Here is an 18134-nt window from a genome sequence, read left to right as displayed (position 1 = left end):
TGACCTGCCTAAGTCCCTTCTCTCTCTGGGCTTGTTTCCTCACTGGTAAATTGGACTAGATTGGTGGTTCTCACCTCTGTTTGCACGACAGAATCACATGGAGACTTTCTTTTTAATACCACTGCCTGGCAGAGCTCATTGATGGTGTCAGAAGTCAGAAGAATGATTGCCTCTAAGGAGATTATTGACTGGGAGGGAGCATGAGGGAACTTTCTGGGGTCCTGGAAATGCTCTTGAACTGGATGGTGTCTACACACGCATAGACATAAGAATTCACTGAACTGTACATTTAAGATTAGTGTACTCTATCGGATGTAGGTTAATCCTCAATAAAAAAAAAAAAAGAGTTTAAGACAAGTCCCGATGCTGGGCCCCACGCCCAATTACATCAGAATCTCTGGAAGTGGGACCCAGGCATCAGTAGTTTCTTCTAAAGACCCCCTAGACATTCTAATGGACAGCCAGCGTTGTGGACCAAAGGCACCCACATTCCACAGCCTAACATCCTATGACAGGCGTCCCATCATTCTGTCCTCGCACAGCCCACTTGGACAGAAGTCATAACAAAGACCAAGGGTGACACCCAGAATGTGTCTGCCAGTCCCTTCCAGCACCAATAACTCAAGAAATGACCCTCAGCCCTAGAGTTTGGGAGGCCCTTGGGTGACTGATGGGGGACAGAAGGGTCTGAGGTCTGCTCACCACTTGGGGGTCTCACTTGGTGGGGGCGTGAGGCATATTTAATGGGTAGGTTCATTTTAGACATTAAGATGGTGTCAGACAGGCCCCTTGGCTTGGCCCTACGGCTTCTGGGTAACTAGGGTCAGCCTGGGCGGGCCAGAGGTGGATGGAAAGCAGTGAAAAAGCCTCTTGGGGTTAAGGGGTATCTCTATGGCAGGCAGGTAGGGACTAGGTGCTTCCTGTTCAACCAGCAGCCAGGACTGACCGGTGCTTGATCCTGTAAGTGGTGAGGCTAGGGAAGTTTCAGAGCTGCCCCCGGGGCAAAAGCAGAGACATGAGGTGCAGTAGGAAGGGCACCAGACTGAAGTCAAGAGAACCTTTGCGGGTGAAGAAGTCACAAACCCCCGCTACCTCAATTTCATCTGTGAAAAGAGTGTAATCCAACCTGCCCCACCCTCCCCGGTCACTGGGGAGGGCTGTTGCAAGCTTCGTATGGATTATGGGAGGGACACGGGTGAAGGGTACAGGGTGAGACACACTGGAGGAACAGCAGGTAAGCCCCTTTAGTCCGGGAGAGATGAAGTCTCTACTGTCCTCTTCCACGGAGGTGTCGCTTCTCCAGCCTCCTTTCCACCCCCCTCCTCCCGCTCAGCCAGAGCACCCGGGGGCACGCACCCCGGCCTCGACTCACACTGCACGTCCACGCGGATAGACTTGATGGCGGGCACGCCCACGCCGTTCTCCGCCTTGCAGTAGTAGCGGCCGCCCTGCGTGCGCGCGATGCGCTCGATGCGCAGCGTCTCGTTGAACACCGACGTCTCCTGGAACTTGTCCGAGGCGCTGCCCGCAGTCTTGGTCCAGCGCACCTGGGCCCGCGGGGCAGGGCCGAGTGAGCCGCGCGGCAGGGAGGGTGGGCACCTCCCCTCCTACCCCATTGTTTTTCCTGAGTACCCGTGGAGGCCCCCCACCCCAAAACTAATTCCCCCCAGGGGAATACACCTATCGGGCAGGACGCCTCGGGAAAGAGTCTGGGGAATCTGGGGTCAGGGGGAGGAGGCTTTAAAGAAGGCGGTATAGTGCAGTGGTTAAGAGGCAAGTTGGATTGGGGCAAATTACCCCTTCTTTCCTGCCTTCCTTTCCTCATTGGGAAAATGGAGAATATTTCCCCGGCCTAGGGTTCCTGGGAGAATTAAATTTGTCTTAAAAATTTGACAAAAATTTTAGCGGCCTTGGGTAGGTTACTCCTCTCCCAGCTTCAGATTTTTCACCTGCGTAAGAGGTCCATGGGGCAGCCAGCCCCCAAGATGGTCCCCAGTGATCCTAGCCTCTAGTTCTTTTTTCTGGGGTGCCCTCCCACTTTGTACCAGGGATGGGCTGTGTGACCAACATAATATAGTGGGCAGTATGTCACTTCCAAGATCAGGCTATGAAGGACTTTGATTTCCATCTTGGGGAAAGCCAACTGTCTTGTCATGAGCAGCCCTCCAGAGGGAGGGGTCCACAGGGGAAGAATGAAACCTCAGGTCAACAGCCACAGGAAGTAGCCGCAAGTGGGTCCTCCCGCCCGAGTCAGTTCTCAAATGGCTGCAGCCTCCTGAGAGACCATGAGCCAGAACCTGCCAGCTAAGGGGCTCCTGGATTCTGGTCCCACAGGGACGGTGAGACACTAAGTGTGTGTTGTTTTGAGCCACTGAGTTTTAGAGCATTTGTTACGCAGCAGCCGGCAACTGTAACTATTACATAGCATAATTTCCACCTTACAGAGATTTAGAGACAAAGTGTGCAAAGCACCTGAGTGTAACCCCTGGTACATATTCGTCACTCAACGAATTTCCATTATTATCAACATTGCTCTAGATCGTGCGGAGCTAGCAAGCATCACACGACATTGGAGCTACTACTCAGAGTACCAGAGCTTTAAGAAAAATCGATCAGTTCCAGGTGATTAAGTCTTAAGGATTGGAGGATGGGATAGGGAAGCTTCCATCTTATTAAAGTTGGGGAGGATTGCTTATTACTGAGAAAGGGCAAGGCCCCTGATCCCGGTGAAGAGGTCAGGTTGTAGGCCACAAAACTACCAAGGTTTGGGAGAAGTGGGTTAAGGGCAACTTTCTCATGCAGAAAGTGGCTGTGGCAGGGTTTGTACCTTTCTTCAATTCTACAAAATTCTCACCCTTTATCCCTTTAGATGTTGCCTTCTCTCAGTTTTCTCTAGTCTGTCCTAAAGTTTATGTTGTAGCTTGTCATTCTATCCTCCGTGTCTCGCAACTTCCTTTTCACATTTTCCATCTTTTTGTCTTCTCTGGACTGCATTGTAGTTGATTTCCTCAGATCTGTCATCCAATTCACTAATTTTCTCTTTAGCTATCTCTATGGGATTGAGGCCACATTTTACAAAAGACCCTGTTATTTTTATTTCTAGGATTTCTATTTGTTTTTTTTTTTTCTCCCATATCTAACAGATCAGGTTGTATAATCTTTCGTTATCTATTTAAACACTTTAAACATATTTATTTTCAAGATCCTTTCAGATGGCTCTGTTATCTCTGTTTCCTCAGATGCAAATTGTTCAATTCTTTGAGTCTCTGGACTGGCCTTCCTGGCACTGTATTTTTAAATGTGTCTTAAAATTTTACTCCACAGGATTGTATTCCATGGGAATTTTCTTCCACAGAAGTTCCATGTGGGCCCTCACAGGCCTGTCTGTGGTTGTAGCTTTATGGTTGCCTCTGCCCAAGACCCATGGGTTCACAGGTTCCAACGAGTCTTTCTATTAGTTTCTCAGCTTCAGGTGTCCTCACCACTTGGACGGCGTAAGACGCAGACAGCCTAAGGGGTGTGCTCCTCTACAGGTGACCGTTTGTACGCACGCCCTGAGGCAGAGTCTGCTCCCTGCTGTGACTCTGGGCTGTGGGACAGACAGCTTCTGGTCCCCATTCACAGGGGGTGCCCTTGTCGAGCTTCCTGCTTTAGGTAGAGAGGCTATGTCTAGCCTCCAACCACAGATGGACCTGTGGCCTCAACTCATACCCCCCATGTGTGCATTCATGCTACTATTCCTGAGGTGAGTACATAGTTCAAGCCCCTCTATTACCAGGATCTTCACCTTCTGCTCACTGCCACTGCTCCAGATTCGTTCTTCATTTTGGCCCTTGAGATTCCCACTCTCCTGCTATTTGTTTGCAGGACCCATTAGGTCCCCCATCCTGACCTCAAAGTGGGCCATGAGATGCTCCTTCTCTGTTCCCCTGCTAGATGGGATGCTCCATGACAACGGGAACTGTAACTGTATTTTCAAGGCCCATCACAGTGCTGGGCACACAGCAGGTGCTCAGTAAATACGTGTTTAATGCAATGAGCAAACAAGGAGGTAGATGGCATTTTAGGAGAGGTGAGCAGCAGTAACTAACACAGGAACGAACAGGGTATACTTGGGCAAGCGTGACTGGAGCACAGTATGGGTATGAGGAAGATGGCAGTGGCGGTCAGACAGGAAAGGCTGGTGGGGCCAGACTGTGGAGGGGGTCTTCCCTTCCACCCCTAGCAGCCTGAACTGGGTCTGGTAGGTAATAGGTAAACCACTGAAGGTGTCTGAGCAAGGGAGTGATATGATAGAGCAGGTTTGAGGATGACGATTCTGGGAACAGGGTACAGAAGTGGATTGGAGAGGGAGATGTGGGAGCCTGATGGGGGAGGGCAGTTAGCCTACTGCAGTGGTCCAAGGGCTGGGATTACAGGTCTGACCTCCAGAGGTAACGAGGAATAGAAACAGAAGACTCATGCAAGAGATGTAAAAACAAGCCTCAGAGGCTGGCTAGATGCGGGGAATGAGATGGCACAGAGCCATATTGCAGCCCAAGGGTTTGAGTCTCCGTAGCAGGAAGAACAATGACATCGTGGATGGAAGCAGAAAAAAGAGTGTGTGCACACGCACTGAGCCCCAGCCACAAACCACTCATAAATGCGATGCACAAGGGGACACACACAGGTGGCCAGTGCAGCCTTAGGGAGAGATGGCCCAGCTGCCTCCCTGGTTTTTGGGAGGACCAGCCTGACATCACGCCTGATGCAAACAGCAACCTGAAGACTGGCAGCATCGCTATCACTTGAAACAAAACTTTGAAAAGAAGCAAGTGGCGATGATGGTTTCAGGTTGAGTCCTTAGCGGTTTCCTTGCCCGTTTGCTTGTCTCCAGGCCAAACCGACCAAACCCGTCCCTGGGCCTAAAACTATCCAAAAAACGCTTCTGCGTTGCATTGTCCTCCCTAGGATCCAGTGAAAAATGTTCTGCTGCTCTTAAATGCCACAGCAGCTCACCAGCAACTTCCAGCCATCCCTCCAGCCCACCTCCTGCCTCTTCCCATCAGCTTCAAGGATAACTGGCCAACCCTTCTGACTAAAGCACATACTCGGTCTGTGACAAAATGTACCTGGCATTTCCAGATACCCCTCTTCTGTTGTTTTCTAATTGCTTCCAGTCTTTTGACCTCAGGAGCATGGAGCTTGTGTATCTGAAGCCTCTCGAAGAGGAGAGTGTATCCTACGTTGTTGGTAACTCCTGGAGCCCCCAGCCCAAAGACGGCCACACTGGGGGAAGTGTGCCAAGCTACAGAGAACACTGGTTCTGGATTCAAATTCTACTTCCACCCTCGCAGGGGCTGTGTGATCTTGGGGGTTCACTCAACCTCCCCAAGCTTTGCTCTCCTCAGCTGTGCAACGGAAGCCCTCACGTCTTCCCCACAGCCTGGGCATGACGCTCCGAAGAGAAGATGTCAGAGGAAGCAGCTAGCACAGAGTCAGCACGTGAGGTCTGCCCTCAAACGGAGGTTGAAGGTGCCTCTGAGGCAGCGTCTGCCCAACAGATACAACAGGAAGGAAGTGGAATTGAACAGCTGCCATTTAATTTTTCCCCTCAGCCATCAATGTTTTCAGGTGAATAAGCTCATGGCCTCCAGCCCTTACTCACAGAGTTCATTTTCTAGCTCTTTCTCAGACCCAGTCTTCTGTCTTGTGTTTGCATGCCAACTTCATCCGCCTCTTGTCCCCAGCTCTGACTGCCTGTCTGTAGCTCGGATCCCAGGGCGGGATAGGGAGTGAGGCGGGGTGGGGGGGGCTTACCTGGGGCCGAGGGTGCCCGGTGACGAGGCACTGCAGCACGAGGGTGTCCCCCTCCCGGATGGTGTAGACGCGCTCACTGATGTTGTCCTCCTTTACCACACACGCCTGGCCTGCATGGACAATCTGAGCCTGGGCGGGAGCTGGGGGGAGAGGGGGCAGATTTAGGCAAGAGGCACCAAGGCCAGAGGGGGTCTAAGGCTCTGTCCTCTGAGTCTGTTAGTGGAAGGTGGCAGCCCAGACCTCCCCAGGCCATTCCTCAGAGGCCTGACCTGTTGAGCTCTGGAAAGGACACTCCCAGGGGCCCAGGCCAGAACCAGAAAGGTCAAGGACTCAGGAAGGGGGCACTTCCTCCTCATCCCACTCTCCTTGCAAGAGACCTGTGCTTTCAGGGAGCTGATGAGTAGGAGGGGTTCAGTATCTATACAGATTGGTTATCGCCCGATGGGCATTGCCGTCTTAGCAGCCCCTGGAGTGGAAGCTGCTGGTGTCCCCCCAGCTCCCCAAGCCTGTGGGGCCGTCCGTCCCCCAGCTGCTGTGAGTGTTAGATACCACGTGCACACAGCTCACCTTCCCCTGGGAATCGCCCTTCACCAGCGGGAGCTGCCTGAGTCAGACATGCCCAGAAGACCACCCCGTTCCCCAGTACACACACACACACAGCCCGATGACAGCTACCGCCCCCGCATCTGCTGGTGGGCTGACTATGGTGCCATTTACACCAGAGCCCCCCTGGAACAGACTGAGGCTAAAGCAACTGAACGGTACTTTTGCTTGGCTGCTCCCCTTCCAGGGTCTCCTGAGAGCCCTTTCTCAGTAAATCACTTGCCTGAACTGCACCCCCTCTACCATCCCCGGCTTTACTCTTAGCTTGACTAAGATATCTCCCAGCCCCACAGACTGCTCACCCCCTCACCCAAAGGCCTGCTACTCCTCCCTCGTTGCTCCCTGAGCCCGGGCCAACCTCTTCAACGGATGGGAGCTCTCGAAACACTGGCTCCTCCCTGGCCTTCCTCACAGTGACCGGGGCCGGGGGACAAGAGCTAGGACGTCGCTGCGACACCCAAAGGGAAGAGGACTGAATGGGAGAAGTGCACAGCCCCTCCCTAAGTGTCTAGCCTCCAGCCCAGCAATGTTTGGGCTCTGAAAAGGAGAGCAAGACCCCCAAGTTCATACCTGTCTGCTCACAGCTGAGGGTGGAAAGANNNGGAGGTGGGAGGGCTAATCCAGGGCACCAGGGGCACAAGGGCGTGAAAACAGAGTCCTTGCCCTAAAGAGGTGCACAAAGGTAAGGTAAAACCTGTACACAGAATGTGTAACTTCCTCCAGGAAGCATCCCCTGACTGACCCGCGCCCTCCCTCCTTCCATACCCATCACTCCCCCAGTGCAACAATACAGCATCAATCCGCCTGTCTGCCAGATTCAAGGTTCTTGTCTTTCTGTCTACCACACCATGAGTCCCACCTTGTCTATCCCTAGCACAAGGCCTTGAGTGTAGCGGGTACTCGGCGAACGTTGAATGAATGAACTTACAAGAATATCCCATGGTGATGTTGCTAAGCGTAGTAAGAGGCACAGAAGGCTCTGGGAGGTCCGCGGAGAGAGAGAACACTGTCTGCTAGAGGAAGGATCACAGAAGGCTCTAGGAAGAGGCAGCTTTCTCACCAGACCTCAGAGAACAGGGGAGCTTTGTGCCGGGTGATATATAATATATATTACCTGGAGTAAACCTTTATTTTCTCCTCTCTAAAACAGAGAGAATGCTGTCGGTCCTGGGAACTCACGAGGGTGGGTGACAGTAACATAGGCTAGATGAGATGTGCTTAGTAAACCCCAAGTAGCGCCTTACTCTGGTCTCTCCAACCAACACGGATGGGACAGTCATGAACTATTACAGAGCTGGGTCCACAGAGCCAGCCCGGCTGTAGGTCAAAAAGCTTGTGGGGCAGCAACTGGGGGGCAACACAGGTCATGTTGAACCACGAGAGTCTCTGCAAACAGCAGCAGGCTCTGCAAACAGTAGCAGCTGCCAGCAGCTGTGAGTCTGAGTGTCCAGACAACCATCCTGCCTGCCTGGCTGCCATAGAGGAACGAACCTAGGCTAACTGTCAAGAAACGAGCTATGCAACTTTGGGCAAGTCAGACCTCATGGGCTTCAGTTTCCCCTTCTATGGCAGGGGAGTGGATTAGATGACCTCTGAGATCCTTCTCAACTCACACTTTCTATAAATTTTGTAAACAGCATGTAGTCCACATACAAAATACATCCTGGAATCTGGGGAATGGGTCTGGAACCGTCACCCTCTGCGACAAAAATGCATGAACATCACCATACCATGGAAGAAAGAGCCATCTGTGGCCAAGGTCCCAGGAAATCTCATCAGGAAACAACCCCCCCATGCATGATGTGCATGCCAGTCGCTGATAAGACCAGAAGGTTGCATGGATGTCTACAAGAGGCCTGGGGTGCCTCTCCACAAGGAAGACATTGATTTAACAGGCTCCAGTGGAAGATAAGCTGTAATCTTGGACACCGTGGCTTGCCCGTAGCCAAGCAGTGTTATAACAACAGAAGGTTCGGTGAGTGATAAGGAATACTGAAAAGGAGTTGGAGAGCCGGACTTTCTCAGGGTCTGGCCAGCACAAGCCAGAAAACACACGGCCTGGCCAGCAGACACAAGGCCTCTGGCCGTCAGCCACATTTCCTCACTAGCGAAGGGACATCATGGATGATGGCATCATTAAGATGACCTAACTCCCTTTGATGACATTAACTCTTAAAAATGTCAAACTCTAAAATGATAGAACCACTGTGGAAGAGATTTTGGCAGTACCGACTCAAGCTACACAGGGGTGTAGCTCATGACCCAGCAATTCCACTCCTGGGTAGTACCCAGTGGAAATGAGTGCTTATAACAACCAAATAATAGGTCCGAGAATATTCATTGCAGCTTTATTCATTATGGCTAAAAACGAGAAACCACCCATATGTCCGTCAAGACTAGCAGGGGTAAATAAATTCTGGTATAATCATACGATGGAATATTACACAAAGATAAACAAAATAAAATAAAATAAAATAAAAGAACTCCTGATAGATACAATGGCACTGTTGAATCTCACATGGACGATCTGGACGGAAGAACTCAGACACAAAAGAGTAAGTAGGATATGATTTCATGTGTCTGAAATTCAAAACTGGAAAAACCAATTTTAAAGTAACAGTGGTTGCCCTTGGGTGGGGATAGGGATTATGTACTGGAAGGGACACCAGACGTTTCTGGGGAGAAGGTGGGATCCCATCTGGTGGGATGGAGATCCTACATCTTAATCTGAGTGGTGGTTATACGAATGGACATATACATAAAAGATGCATCCGTTTCTTTGCTTAAGATTTGGCTGTACCTAAGTCCTGCTTCAATGTTGAAAATTGCCCACTGAGGTTATCCAGTTTCTTTGGTTGGCACTAACCATTAGAATACCCACTCCCTTTACTCTGATTCCTATTTGATTCCTATTTGATGAGCTGCTTCCCACGGCAGACTTCTTCGAGGTGTAGATTTTCCCTCTGGACCAAGGGGTATCCAGGCCCCCTTGGCCTTGGCATTTCAATCTGCCTGTGGCCTCCCACTGAGCTTTGTTAATGTGAATCAGCTCCCCCGCTCAGCTCACCCCTGGAATGACTAGACCTGTGTTTCGGACCCCGAACCAACAGAGTCCGCACCACGTCGCCGGCCCTCAAAGGCTCTGCCCCACTTAACCTCAGCCTCCTGCCCCACACGCCCTAGGAAGGCAAGGCCGGCAGCAGCATCTTCTATTCCAAAGGCAACCAGGCCAGGACCTGTGTCAAGAGGCACCATGACATCATAATCCCTTCATTCAGTCTGTCAAACAACAAACACTTAGAGCCACCGCTGCTGCGTGGGTGCTGGAGAGACTATCAGGAGAAGCAAAGAGCAAAGGAGCTCTGTTGGGGAGATGGAGAGCAGACAGAAAGGAACGGGATGGCTTCAGAGCGCTCCAAGTGCCAAGACTGTTCTGGAGAAGAGGCGGCATCAAGGAACAGTGAGCAGAGGACAGAGGAAAAGCAGACAATCTGGGACTAATTCCTGGCTCTGCTACCCACTAGCTGGGTGACATTAGGCAGGTTACTTAACCTCTCTGAGCCTCAGCCTCTTCCTTCATAAATGGGAACAATAATGCCTTCTCCCGGGGCTGGCGTGAGGGTTTAAGACAACATCTTTATAAAACACCTGGACAAACAATACGTGCTCTCTCCTGAACTGATTAAGTAGGAGCAAGAGATGGGGGCAGGAGAGCACCCTCTGGGCCCCCCTCAAAATCTCAGGGTGGAGACCCTCAAAGCGGACATTAAGCCGGTAGGGACATTTCACGGATATGTTAAAATTCATGCTGAGGGCAGTGCAGGCCTTCAGAGGAGCTGGGAACAGGGGGGAGGGATGGAGCCCTTCTGAGCGTCCCCCTCAGCTTCCCAGCACACTTAGCTCTCAGCAAGTTACTCCGTGACGTTAGCAAGTTACTTAAGCCTTCATTTTCTCACTTGTAGAATGGGCTTGTTGCGAGGGATACATAAGTCAACTCCCGTCAAGGGCTGAAAGCAGTGCCTGGCACACAGTAAGCCACCTAAACACGGTGGCTAGCATCAGTATTCTACAAATGACCCCGCCCTCCTCTCAAGAACCCACCTCCCCGGGGGCCCGCAAGCCCTTTGCATGAAAGGACCCAGCCTTATCTGCCACAGATGGTGACGAGTGATACCTTCCTGGGGTCCACTGTATATATTTCCAAGCTCCTCGTCTCGTTGTGAGAGGCAGAGAGAGCAAGTCCGACTTAGCCTTGAAGTCAGAGAAGCAGAGAAGACAGCGGAGGCCCAGAGAAGGAAATGCCCTGTCTGCGTCACTCACTGACACAGGACACAGGACGGGAGCAGAGCAGGGACTTAGCAGAGCGGGGACTTGAACCCAGGCCTTTCACCTGCTAGCCTGGAACTCCGTTCACTGTCCCAGTCCTCCAAGGACTCCCCTACCCCTGCCTTGTGTCACCAAGGAGCCTGTTGCCATGCCGACTCCAAGGCTGTCAGAGTTTGTATTTGTCACAAGCTCCTTGGGAATTTGGGAGGCTGGATTTGATCATCTCTGCTTGACACCCCATTGGTAGATAGAAAATAGGACAGGAGTTTGGAACCATGTGTGTTTCCCTGCCTCTGGTCTATGAGACTTCCGATTTCACTCTCCTGAGATCTCTCAACGAAGCCCCGTGGAAAAGGAAAACGGTATCTCCCAACCCGTGTGCCATAAATTGTTCATTGATAGCCCTCCGCCAAGTCAGGTTGCTGATGCTGCATCTTCTCTCTCCTTCCCAGTGTGTCTCGGCACCCAAGTATAGATTAGTAAAGGCTCTGAGAAGTCCCGTGGTAAACACACCTACGTAATTTAGTTTAAGCCAGTGCTTTCCAGATGTATTTGACCATAAAGCCCTTTCTTCACAGAGGATCTCTTAGCATCTTGAGAGATAGAAGTGTTGTGGAAAACAAATGGAGAAATACTGATTCAAAGCCCAACTGAAAACTAATGGCTGTTGAGTCAAGTGCGATGGCCCTCCCCAGCCCTGTGGCTGAGCACAGCCAAACAACGTGAGGCGTGTCACCCACAGGGCAGCATCATAAGGAGGACAGCTGAGGCAGAAATAGTGGGTCCCTGGTAGAATGCTTCTGGCCTACCGGCTCACTCCTTTTTCCTCCAGAAAGCATACACCCAAAATTATTGGAGGGGGTCGGGACAGCCCGCACCCAGCGGGCGCAGCGAGGGAGCCACAAACTCTCAAGGATTCATGTTAAGGCAAATTCACCTTGCCCACCGGGTGTCGGAAGAGAATTCTCACTGGAATCTGGAAGGGAAATTTCCTCAAAGACCCCCATCCCTCGTGAGAATTTCCTCCCTGGCACTCGCCAAGGTGTAGGAGGTGCTGTTAACTGCACAAATGTGCAACAGGAAGACGTGGAGCCAAATACAGCGGGCAGACAGCGACACGAATGGAAACCCTTCATTTAAAGCTCCTTCAGCTTTCCTTCCGGATTTTCCCCCCCACACCGCATTCAAAAAGGTTAATCGTCCTCAAGTCGGGGCTATTGTCCTGCTTCCTGCTCCTGACTCTTTCTGGGAAGGTGTGTGTGGCTGGGAAACTGCCAGAGGAGGGGGATGGAGAGAAGAGAAGGGGGCTGCAGACTTCCCCACCTGGAGTCTATCCGCCCCGTTTGCAGATGGCAGGGCGAGTGCCGCCAGCCTCACAGCCTCCCAAAAGCATCACTGAGTGTTCTGGGCCGGGCAGTACGGAATCAGGATCTGTGTTCCGGTCCCGACTTCCATCGGTCAACACATCCTTATGAGCATGAGGTGCTGAGCTTGGTGCTGGGGGGATACTAGGCAAGTGTGCGGTCCGGGAGAGCTGGGAGAAGGACAGTGCCTATAAAGGCCTGCGGAGCGACAGGGAGAGATGGCTGTGAGCTGGAGTCAAGGCTCTGGTGCCCTCCGACCCACCCCCCTAGCATAACAATAGCATCACGATATATACACAACAATAACAATTTACTCTGCGCCAGCATTGTGTCAAGGGTTTTGTGTCAAGGGTTTTATGTCTATTACGTATTGCTCGGAACAAGCCTGTTGCTCCCATTTGTCAGATCAGGACACTGAGGCCCAGCAAGGTTAAGTAAGTTGCCCAAGGACACCCTGCTGATTTAGAGTCTGACTCTCTGACCTTTATGCTAAGCCCCATGCCTTTCCAGTTCCTGAGTGCCTGGCACAGTGCTGAGGACTCAGGGCTCAGGATGCCGGACATCGTCTCTGAGTCGCTCGCTGGGCCTGTCCCATGCAGCATCCTCAGAAACCATCTTTCCGTGGCCCTCCCAGCTCCTGGTACGCACATGTTTATCGATCCTTTTATGCACGTAATGCAAATGGACACTTAATAATTTAGCAGAGTTAACAGTGCTGAAATATTAACAGGCTTTTCTCTTTTAATTAGCAGCTCAGAAATGGCGGCCAGGGTCTGGGAGGAGGCTCGTGGGGCAGGCACCTGGTAGCTCCGCCTGGGCGTCCTTCTGCCAGGGATGGTGCTACGCACCTCTCCAACAAGCCATGGCCATCAAACACGGACCTCCAGGGAAAATGAACCCTTCTGTGCTCTCCACAGCAAGGCTTTGCCCTACCTCCCTCTTGGCCCTGGCTGTCTGTGGAGCTGGCTAACACCTGTCCCCTGTTCACCACCCAGGATGGACCAGGGGGCTTCTCCAAGTCTAGGGGAAGCTCCAATTCAACACTGGGAAAACCAGTCTGAAACAGTCTCCCGCATCCCACACCATCTCCTCTGACCTCACCTTGATGCTGGCCATCGTGAGGGGCACCTGGCCTGGCTTAGCCCGTTGAGCATCCGATGCTTGGTTTTGGCTCAGGTCATGATCTCAGGATCAAGTCCTGCACCGGGCTCTGCACTCAGTGGGGAATCTGCTTGGGATTCTCTCTCTCCCTCTGCCCCTCCCCCTGCTCACATGTACGTACTTGTTCTCTCTCTCTCTCTCTCTCTCTCTCTCAAATAAATAAATCTTTTTAAAAAATGCTGGTCATCTTGAGGGGAAGCACCATCACACTCTGGTCATTCTCTTGGGTGCTTAGACCTCAATGCACGCGGATTCCCTCTCCACCCTCCCTCTCACTCCAAGCCTTCAGAGGACATACACGATTGCCTGTGTATTTGCCATTGATTCATCGATTTGTTCTGCAGTATTTCCTAAGCACCTAGTGTGTGCACTGCCCCGCCCTCGGCGCTGGTTTGCAGAGGCGAATAAGGCATGGCCGTCCTCAGTGAAGAACCTCTGTCCCCACTTTGCCGCAGGTCCCACTGGACTTTGCTCTCCACCCCAGGGTCCTTTTTTTGCTCATCAAAACCAAACCCGGATTCAGCCAATCTCTTTGGCCACAAAAATCTCTCCCCAGCTTGAGCGTGTTTGTCTCTGACCTCCAAGTACAAGGTGCTGTCACTGAATACGAGAGCAGCCACAGCAGAAGGCGTGAGCGCTCAGGCTGCCACCCGATCACCACGACTGAGCATAAAAGCTCTGCTTCCGTGGTCAGAGGCAGGGCCTGCTCCTGTTTGAAAGCGCCGATCCTGTTTGCAGGGCCTAGCACCGTGTGCAGAGCCCCACACTTTGGGCAGAGCCTGGCCTCTTGACAAATTTCCTCTGCCAGAAGGGGTGTCCGGTCCATCTGAGCCCTAGTCCCAGGGAATGTCCAGCACCCTTGCACCCACATCCTGGCCTCATCGGAAGGCGCACGGGTTGAGAGCGTCACAGTCTCTTCCTTGTCTGTGGATCAATGGAAGTCTACTGGGCACCCCCCGATGGAACTCTGGGATGTTGGGACAGGCCACCGGGAAAGCCCCCTACGTGGGGGCTCTGAGGTTTCCCGGGAGAAGCTATAGGGACTTTCTCCCTGGGTTGCAGAAGACCAGGATCAAACCCTCAACAGTGAGGGGACCTAGGGCAGCTCTAACCAGTGCAGGCGGGACACTTAGGGAAGAGAGCAGAAAGGCACATGGTCTAAATCCGGGCTTGACCCGAGGCTGTACATGTAAGCCTGAGGGGCTGCCCCGATGGTGCGGGGGGAGGGCAGGAGGCAAGACCCCACCACTCATCTCCTTACTGTTGGGCAAGTCATTCAGCCTCTTGAAGCCTCAGTTTCCTTAGGCTGCAAGTGGAGAAAAGACATCTCAGGCAGTAGTGGAAGTGACTTCCGGGTCGTGAGAATTAAATGAGATAACTCACATCGGGTATGTAACACAAGGACTGGTATCTAAGTAGGTACTTAATAAATTCTAGTCCCTTTTCCACTTGATAATATGGCCCGGGACCCTGTGGGAACCTGTTCAAAGGGCCTGCAAGAAGAAAATGTAACACTGGATTTGGAGGTCTACTTTTGGGGGGAACGCCATGAGCCGTAATCTCGAGAGACCAGAACAGCAAGGTGGGCTGTAGGTAGGAGGCAATCACAGGAAGGAAAGATCTCCCCGAGAGAACATACAGGATCATGATGGGAGAGAAGCTGCCACCCATCCGGGCAGAGAATGGCTTCTCGAACACAGGACCTGAGCCTGCCTGGCCCAGGGATGTGAGGCCCACAGACATGGGCTAACTCATGTAGATTTTCCTGCTTAGGTCCCAACTACCCTGCCCTGCCAAGCTCTGCCAGTCCTGGGGACCCCATCACTGCCGTGCCCTTGGCCCTGCATCCTGGCAGCAACCCAGACACTAGATATGACCAACCCCACCCCACCCCCCAATGCTAAAGCATAACTATTGACCCAAACCCATGGGAGGCGCAGGTCTGGAGTAGACACAGCCTGCGCATGGGGTTCTTGTCCGGGCAGTGGCAGCAATTGCTCTGTGGCCTGGGGCAATCTGTTCACTCTCTAGTCTAGAGCCTCAGTCTCCTGACTGTAAAATGGGCGTAAGTGCACTCCCTCTTGTGAGTGTTAAATACAGTAAGAATCGAATCCACCAAGCACGGTGCGTGCTGCCTAGAAGATCCTCAAGAAGTATGGTCTAGGTCTAGGCCCCCCACGCAGAACATAGAGCCTGGGCCAGGCCTAGGCCGGGGAATGGTAAGCATCATGGCTTTGCTGAAGCAAAGAGCCCTCAAAGTCCCACCTGACCCACAAACCCAGTGGCTTCCTCCAAGCCCCACGGAGCTGAGCCCCAACCTGGAAGCAAAGGGCTCCAGCTGGGGGCTGGCACCAGCTGGCTGTGGGAGCTGAGGGGAGACAACAGGGCTAAGGGCACTGAATTGGGGCTGAACTGGGCATCTGGGGACGCTGGGCCCACGAAAAGAATGGGATGGTGGCAGGTGGGTGGGAACCCTTTCTAAGCAAACCTGCAAGAACTGGTTGGAGGCCTCACTCCGGCATTAATGTGACTAACGCCCACTCTGCCGTATAACACAGAGGCCAATATAATCATGCTCACGGCACCTCACTGAGATGACATGCCAGAAAGCTCCACGTAAACTGTAAAGTTCTGCACAGATCAGGCACTTACTGCCAAGAGACCCAAACGTGGCTTCAGGAAGCAAATGTTAGAAGTTAAGAAACAAGTCATAATGCACCTATTAAACTCGGGGAAATCAATTCGGAGGATAAAATCCACTGTGGCTGGGCTGTGTGCAAAACTGGCTCAAACTTTTTGTAACACGACCCGGCAGGGCGAAATGAGAACCATAAAACTGTTCCTATCCTATGACCTATTAGGCAATCTCACTTTGGGGAATAGGCCCCAAGGAAATAATTTAAAAGGAAAAAGTAATCCACATAAGGATATTCACGGCAGAGCTATTTAGAAGCAGGGGAAACTGGCACCTGCCCAAACTCTCCGCCACAGAGAAATGGGGACCAAACGGCAGCGCATCGATGCAGGGGGTACCCTGCAGCCGTTAGAGTGACAGGGCTGAGGGCTCAGTCAATACTGTGCGACGTGTGTGGGAGATAAAGTCGGCTGACAGCGCAGAACAGACGACTGTTTACCGCTATGTAAAAATGTATTGACAGGTATGGGCAGGGAATTTAGAATGAACGGTTAATGTTTGATGGTCATTGGGTTCCTTTTTTTTTCCTATGAGGTTGTTTAAGTGGGTAATAATAACAATACAACCTTGAAAGCAAAATCAATCCCGTGGCTTGAGAGCAGGTGGGGTCAGGACAGAAGAGCAGGGGAGGGAAGGACAGAGTTTCTGGGGCATCTCCAAGGCCCCCACCCCCAGGCGGCTGTGGGTTTCGGGGCCTCATCCCACCCAGGTTGGGGTGGAATGAGAGGTGCCACGACCTGACTGCGTGAAACGCCTCGAAACCCCCCTCCCCCACAGTTCTCCCAGACCAGCCTTCACCCGACCCAGCTGAGGATGTGGCAGGAGGGTTAGCTCTGAGGTTTAAAAATCAGGGAGCAGAGATGTGAGGGCCTGATTCACTGTATGCCTCTCTCCACATCCAGTGACATCAGGAGGACAGCGGTACTGGCCCCCTGCACCCCACAGCCTGAGAGCCATTCCTCAGCCCCACCCCCATCAGTGAAAACACACTATCCCCTGCCGTCAGCCAGAAACAGTCCTCCCTGGCTTCTCTCCTTCTCCTACACCCCACACCCAATCCACCAGCAAGCCCTCTGAGCTGCCTTCAGAACTGATCCCCAGTCCGACCCCCACAATACCACCCTACTTTTAGCCATCACCATCTTCTGCCTGGATTTCTACAGCAGCCTCCCGATAGATCTACTCTGCTTCCTGCCCTGCCCGTACAGTCTGTACTCCATAAGAAACCAGCGGGATCCCTTTACAACACTAGGTCAGGCCCTGTCCTTCCTCTGCTCAAAACCTTGCCATGGCTCCATCTCACGTGGAGTCAAAGCCAACACTTTTAATAGGCTGTCCCACCCCCTGTCATCCCCCTGTCATCTGCTCCCATTCCCACTTATGTTCTACTGCTCCCCGCACTGTGGTCACGCTGCTCTCTCTATTGTTCTTCAAGCAGGCCAAGCCCACTCCTACCTCAGGGCCTTTGCACTTGCAGCTCCTGAAGCTGGATTATTCTTCCCAAGACTTCCAGAGCTTACTCCCTTAGTTCCTTTGGCTGTGTTTTGAGAGAGGCCTTCCCTGACCGCACTATTTAAGACAGCATGGCCATGGCTGCCTCACTTCCACCACTTTCAATCCTTTCCCTGCTTTGTGTGCTCTTCATAACAGTCATCACCACCCTGCATATTAAACAGTCGCTTGTTCATTCTTTCTTCTGTGTCCCTTTCAAAAGGTGAACACCCCTGGGAGGGAAAGCATGTTAAATCCCTGCAAAGGATAAACAACCTTTTCTTTCCAAGAGTCCATGCAGGAAGTACCAAGTCCTTTAGCATCGGGTACATTTATAAATCAAGAAATCCAACACCTGCCCTCCCGTTAAGTATTCTCATGATTCTTTCCCTCCATCACTGAAGGGTTTCACTCCTTTTTTGGCTAAAACTTTAGAAACCATGTAAGTGGCATGCACGGTAGGATCTGATTATAATGCTGAGCCTCCGAACAACTTGTAAATGATTTGGAACCCAGTAGGTCAGGGAGAAAAGTGAAGGACTTGGAGGGGGGGAGGCCAATTGGACCAGAGTTCAATCACAGCCAGAGACAGAAAAGTCATTGCCCTTGGGAAGCTCCTAGGGGCTGAGGAGGTGGGGGCGGTGGGGGGGGGTTCTTAGGAGGAAAATGAGGTCTGGGAGAGGCAGGGGTGGGAT

General features: G+C 52.1%; 1 protein-coding gene across 1 annotated transcript in view; it reads right to left on the bottom strand.

The window, feature by feature from the left end:
- The window catches only part of MDGA1 (MAM domain containing glycosylphosphatidylinositol anchor 1), a 53952-nt gene that overhangs the window by 19192 nt on the left and 16626 nt on the right, over positions 1-18134 (bottom strand). The window contains exons 2-3 of the mRNA XM_040644605.1: positions 5800-5939; positions 1373-1547 (exon numbers count right to left, since the gene is read on the bottom strand). Coding sequence (XP_040500539.1) covers positions 1373-1547; positions 5800-5939 — 315 coding nt within the window. The remainder of the gene's footprint in view (positions 1-1372; positions 1548-5799; positions 5940-18134) is intronic.

Source organism: Ursus maritimus, unplaced genomic scaffold (assembly GCF_017311325.1).
Source record: "Ursus maritimus isolate PB19 unplaced genomic scaffold, ASM1731132v1 scaffold_30, whole genome shotgun sequence".
Taxonomy (NCBI): Eukaryota; Metazoa; Chordata; class Mammalia; order Carnivora; family Ursidae; genus Ursus; species Ursus maritimus.
This window is presented reverse-complemented; position numbering and strand designations above follow the sequence as displayed.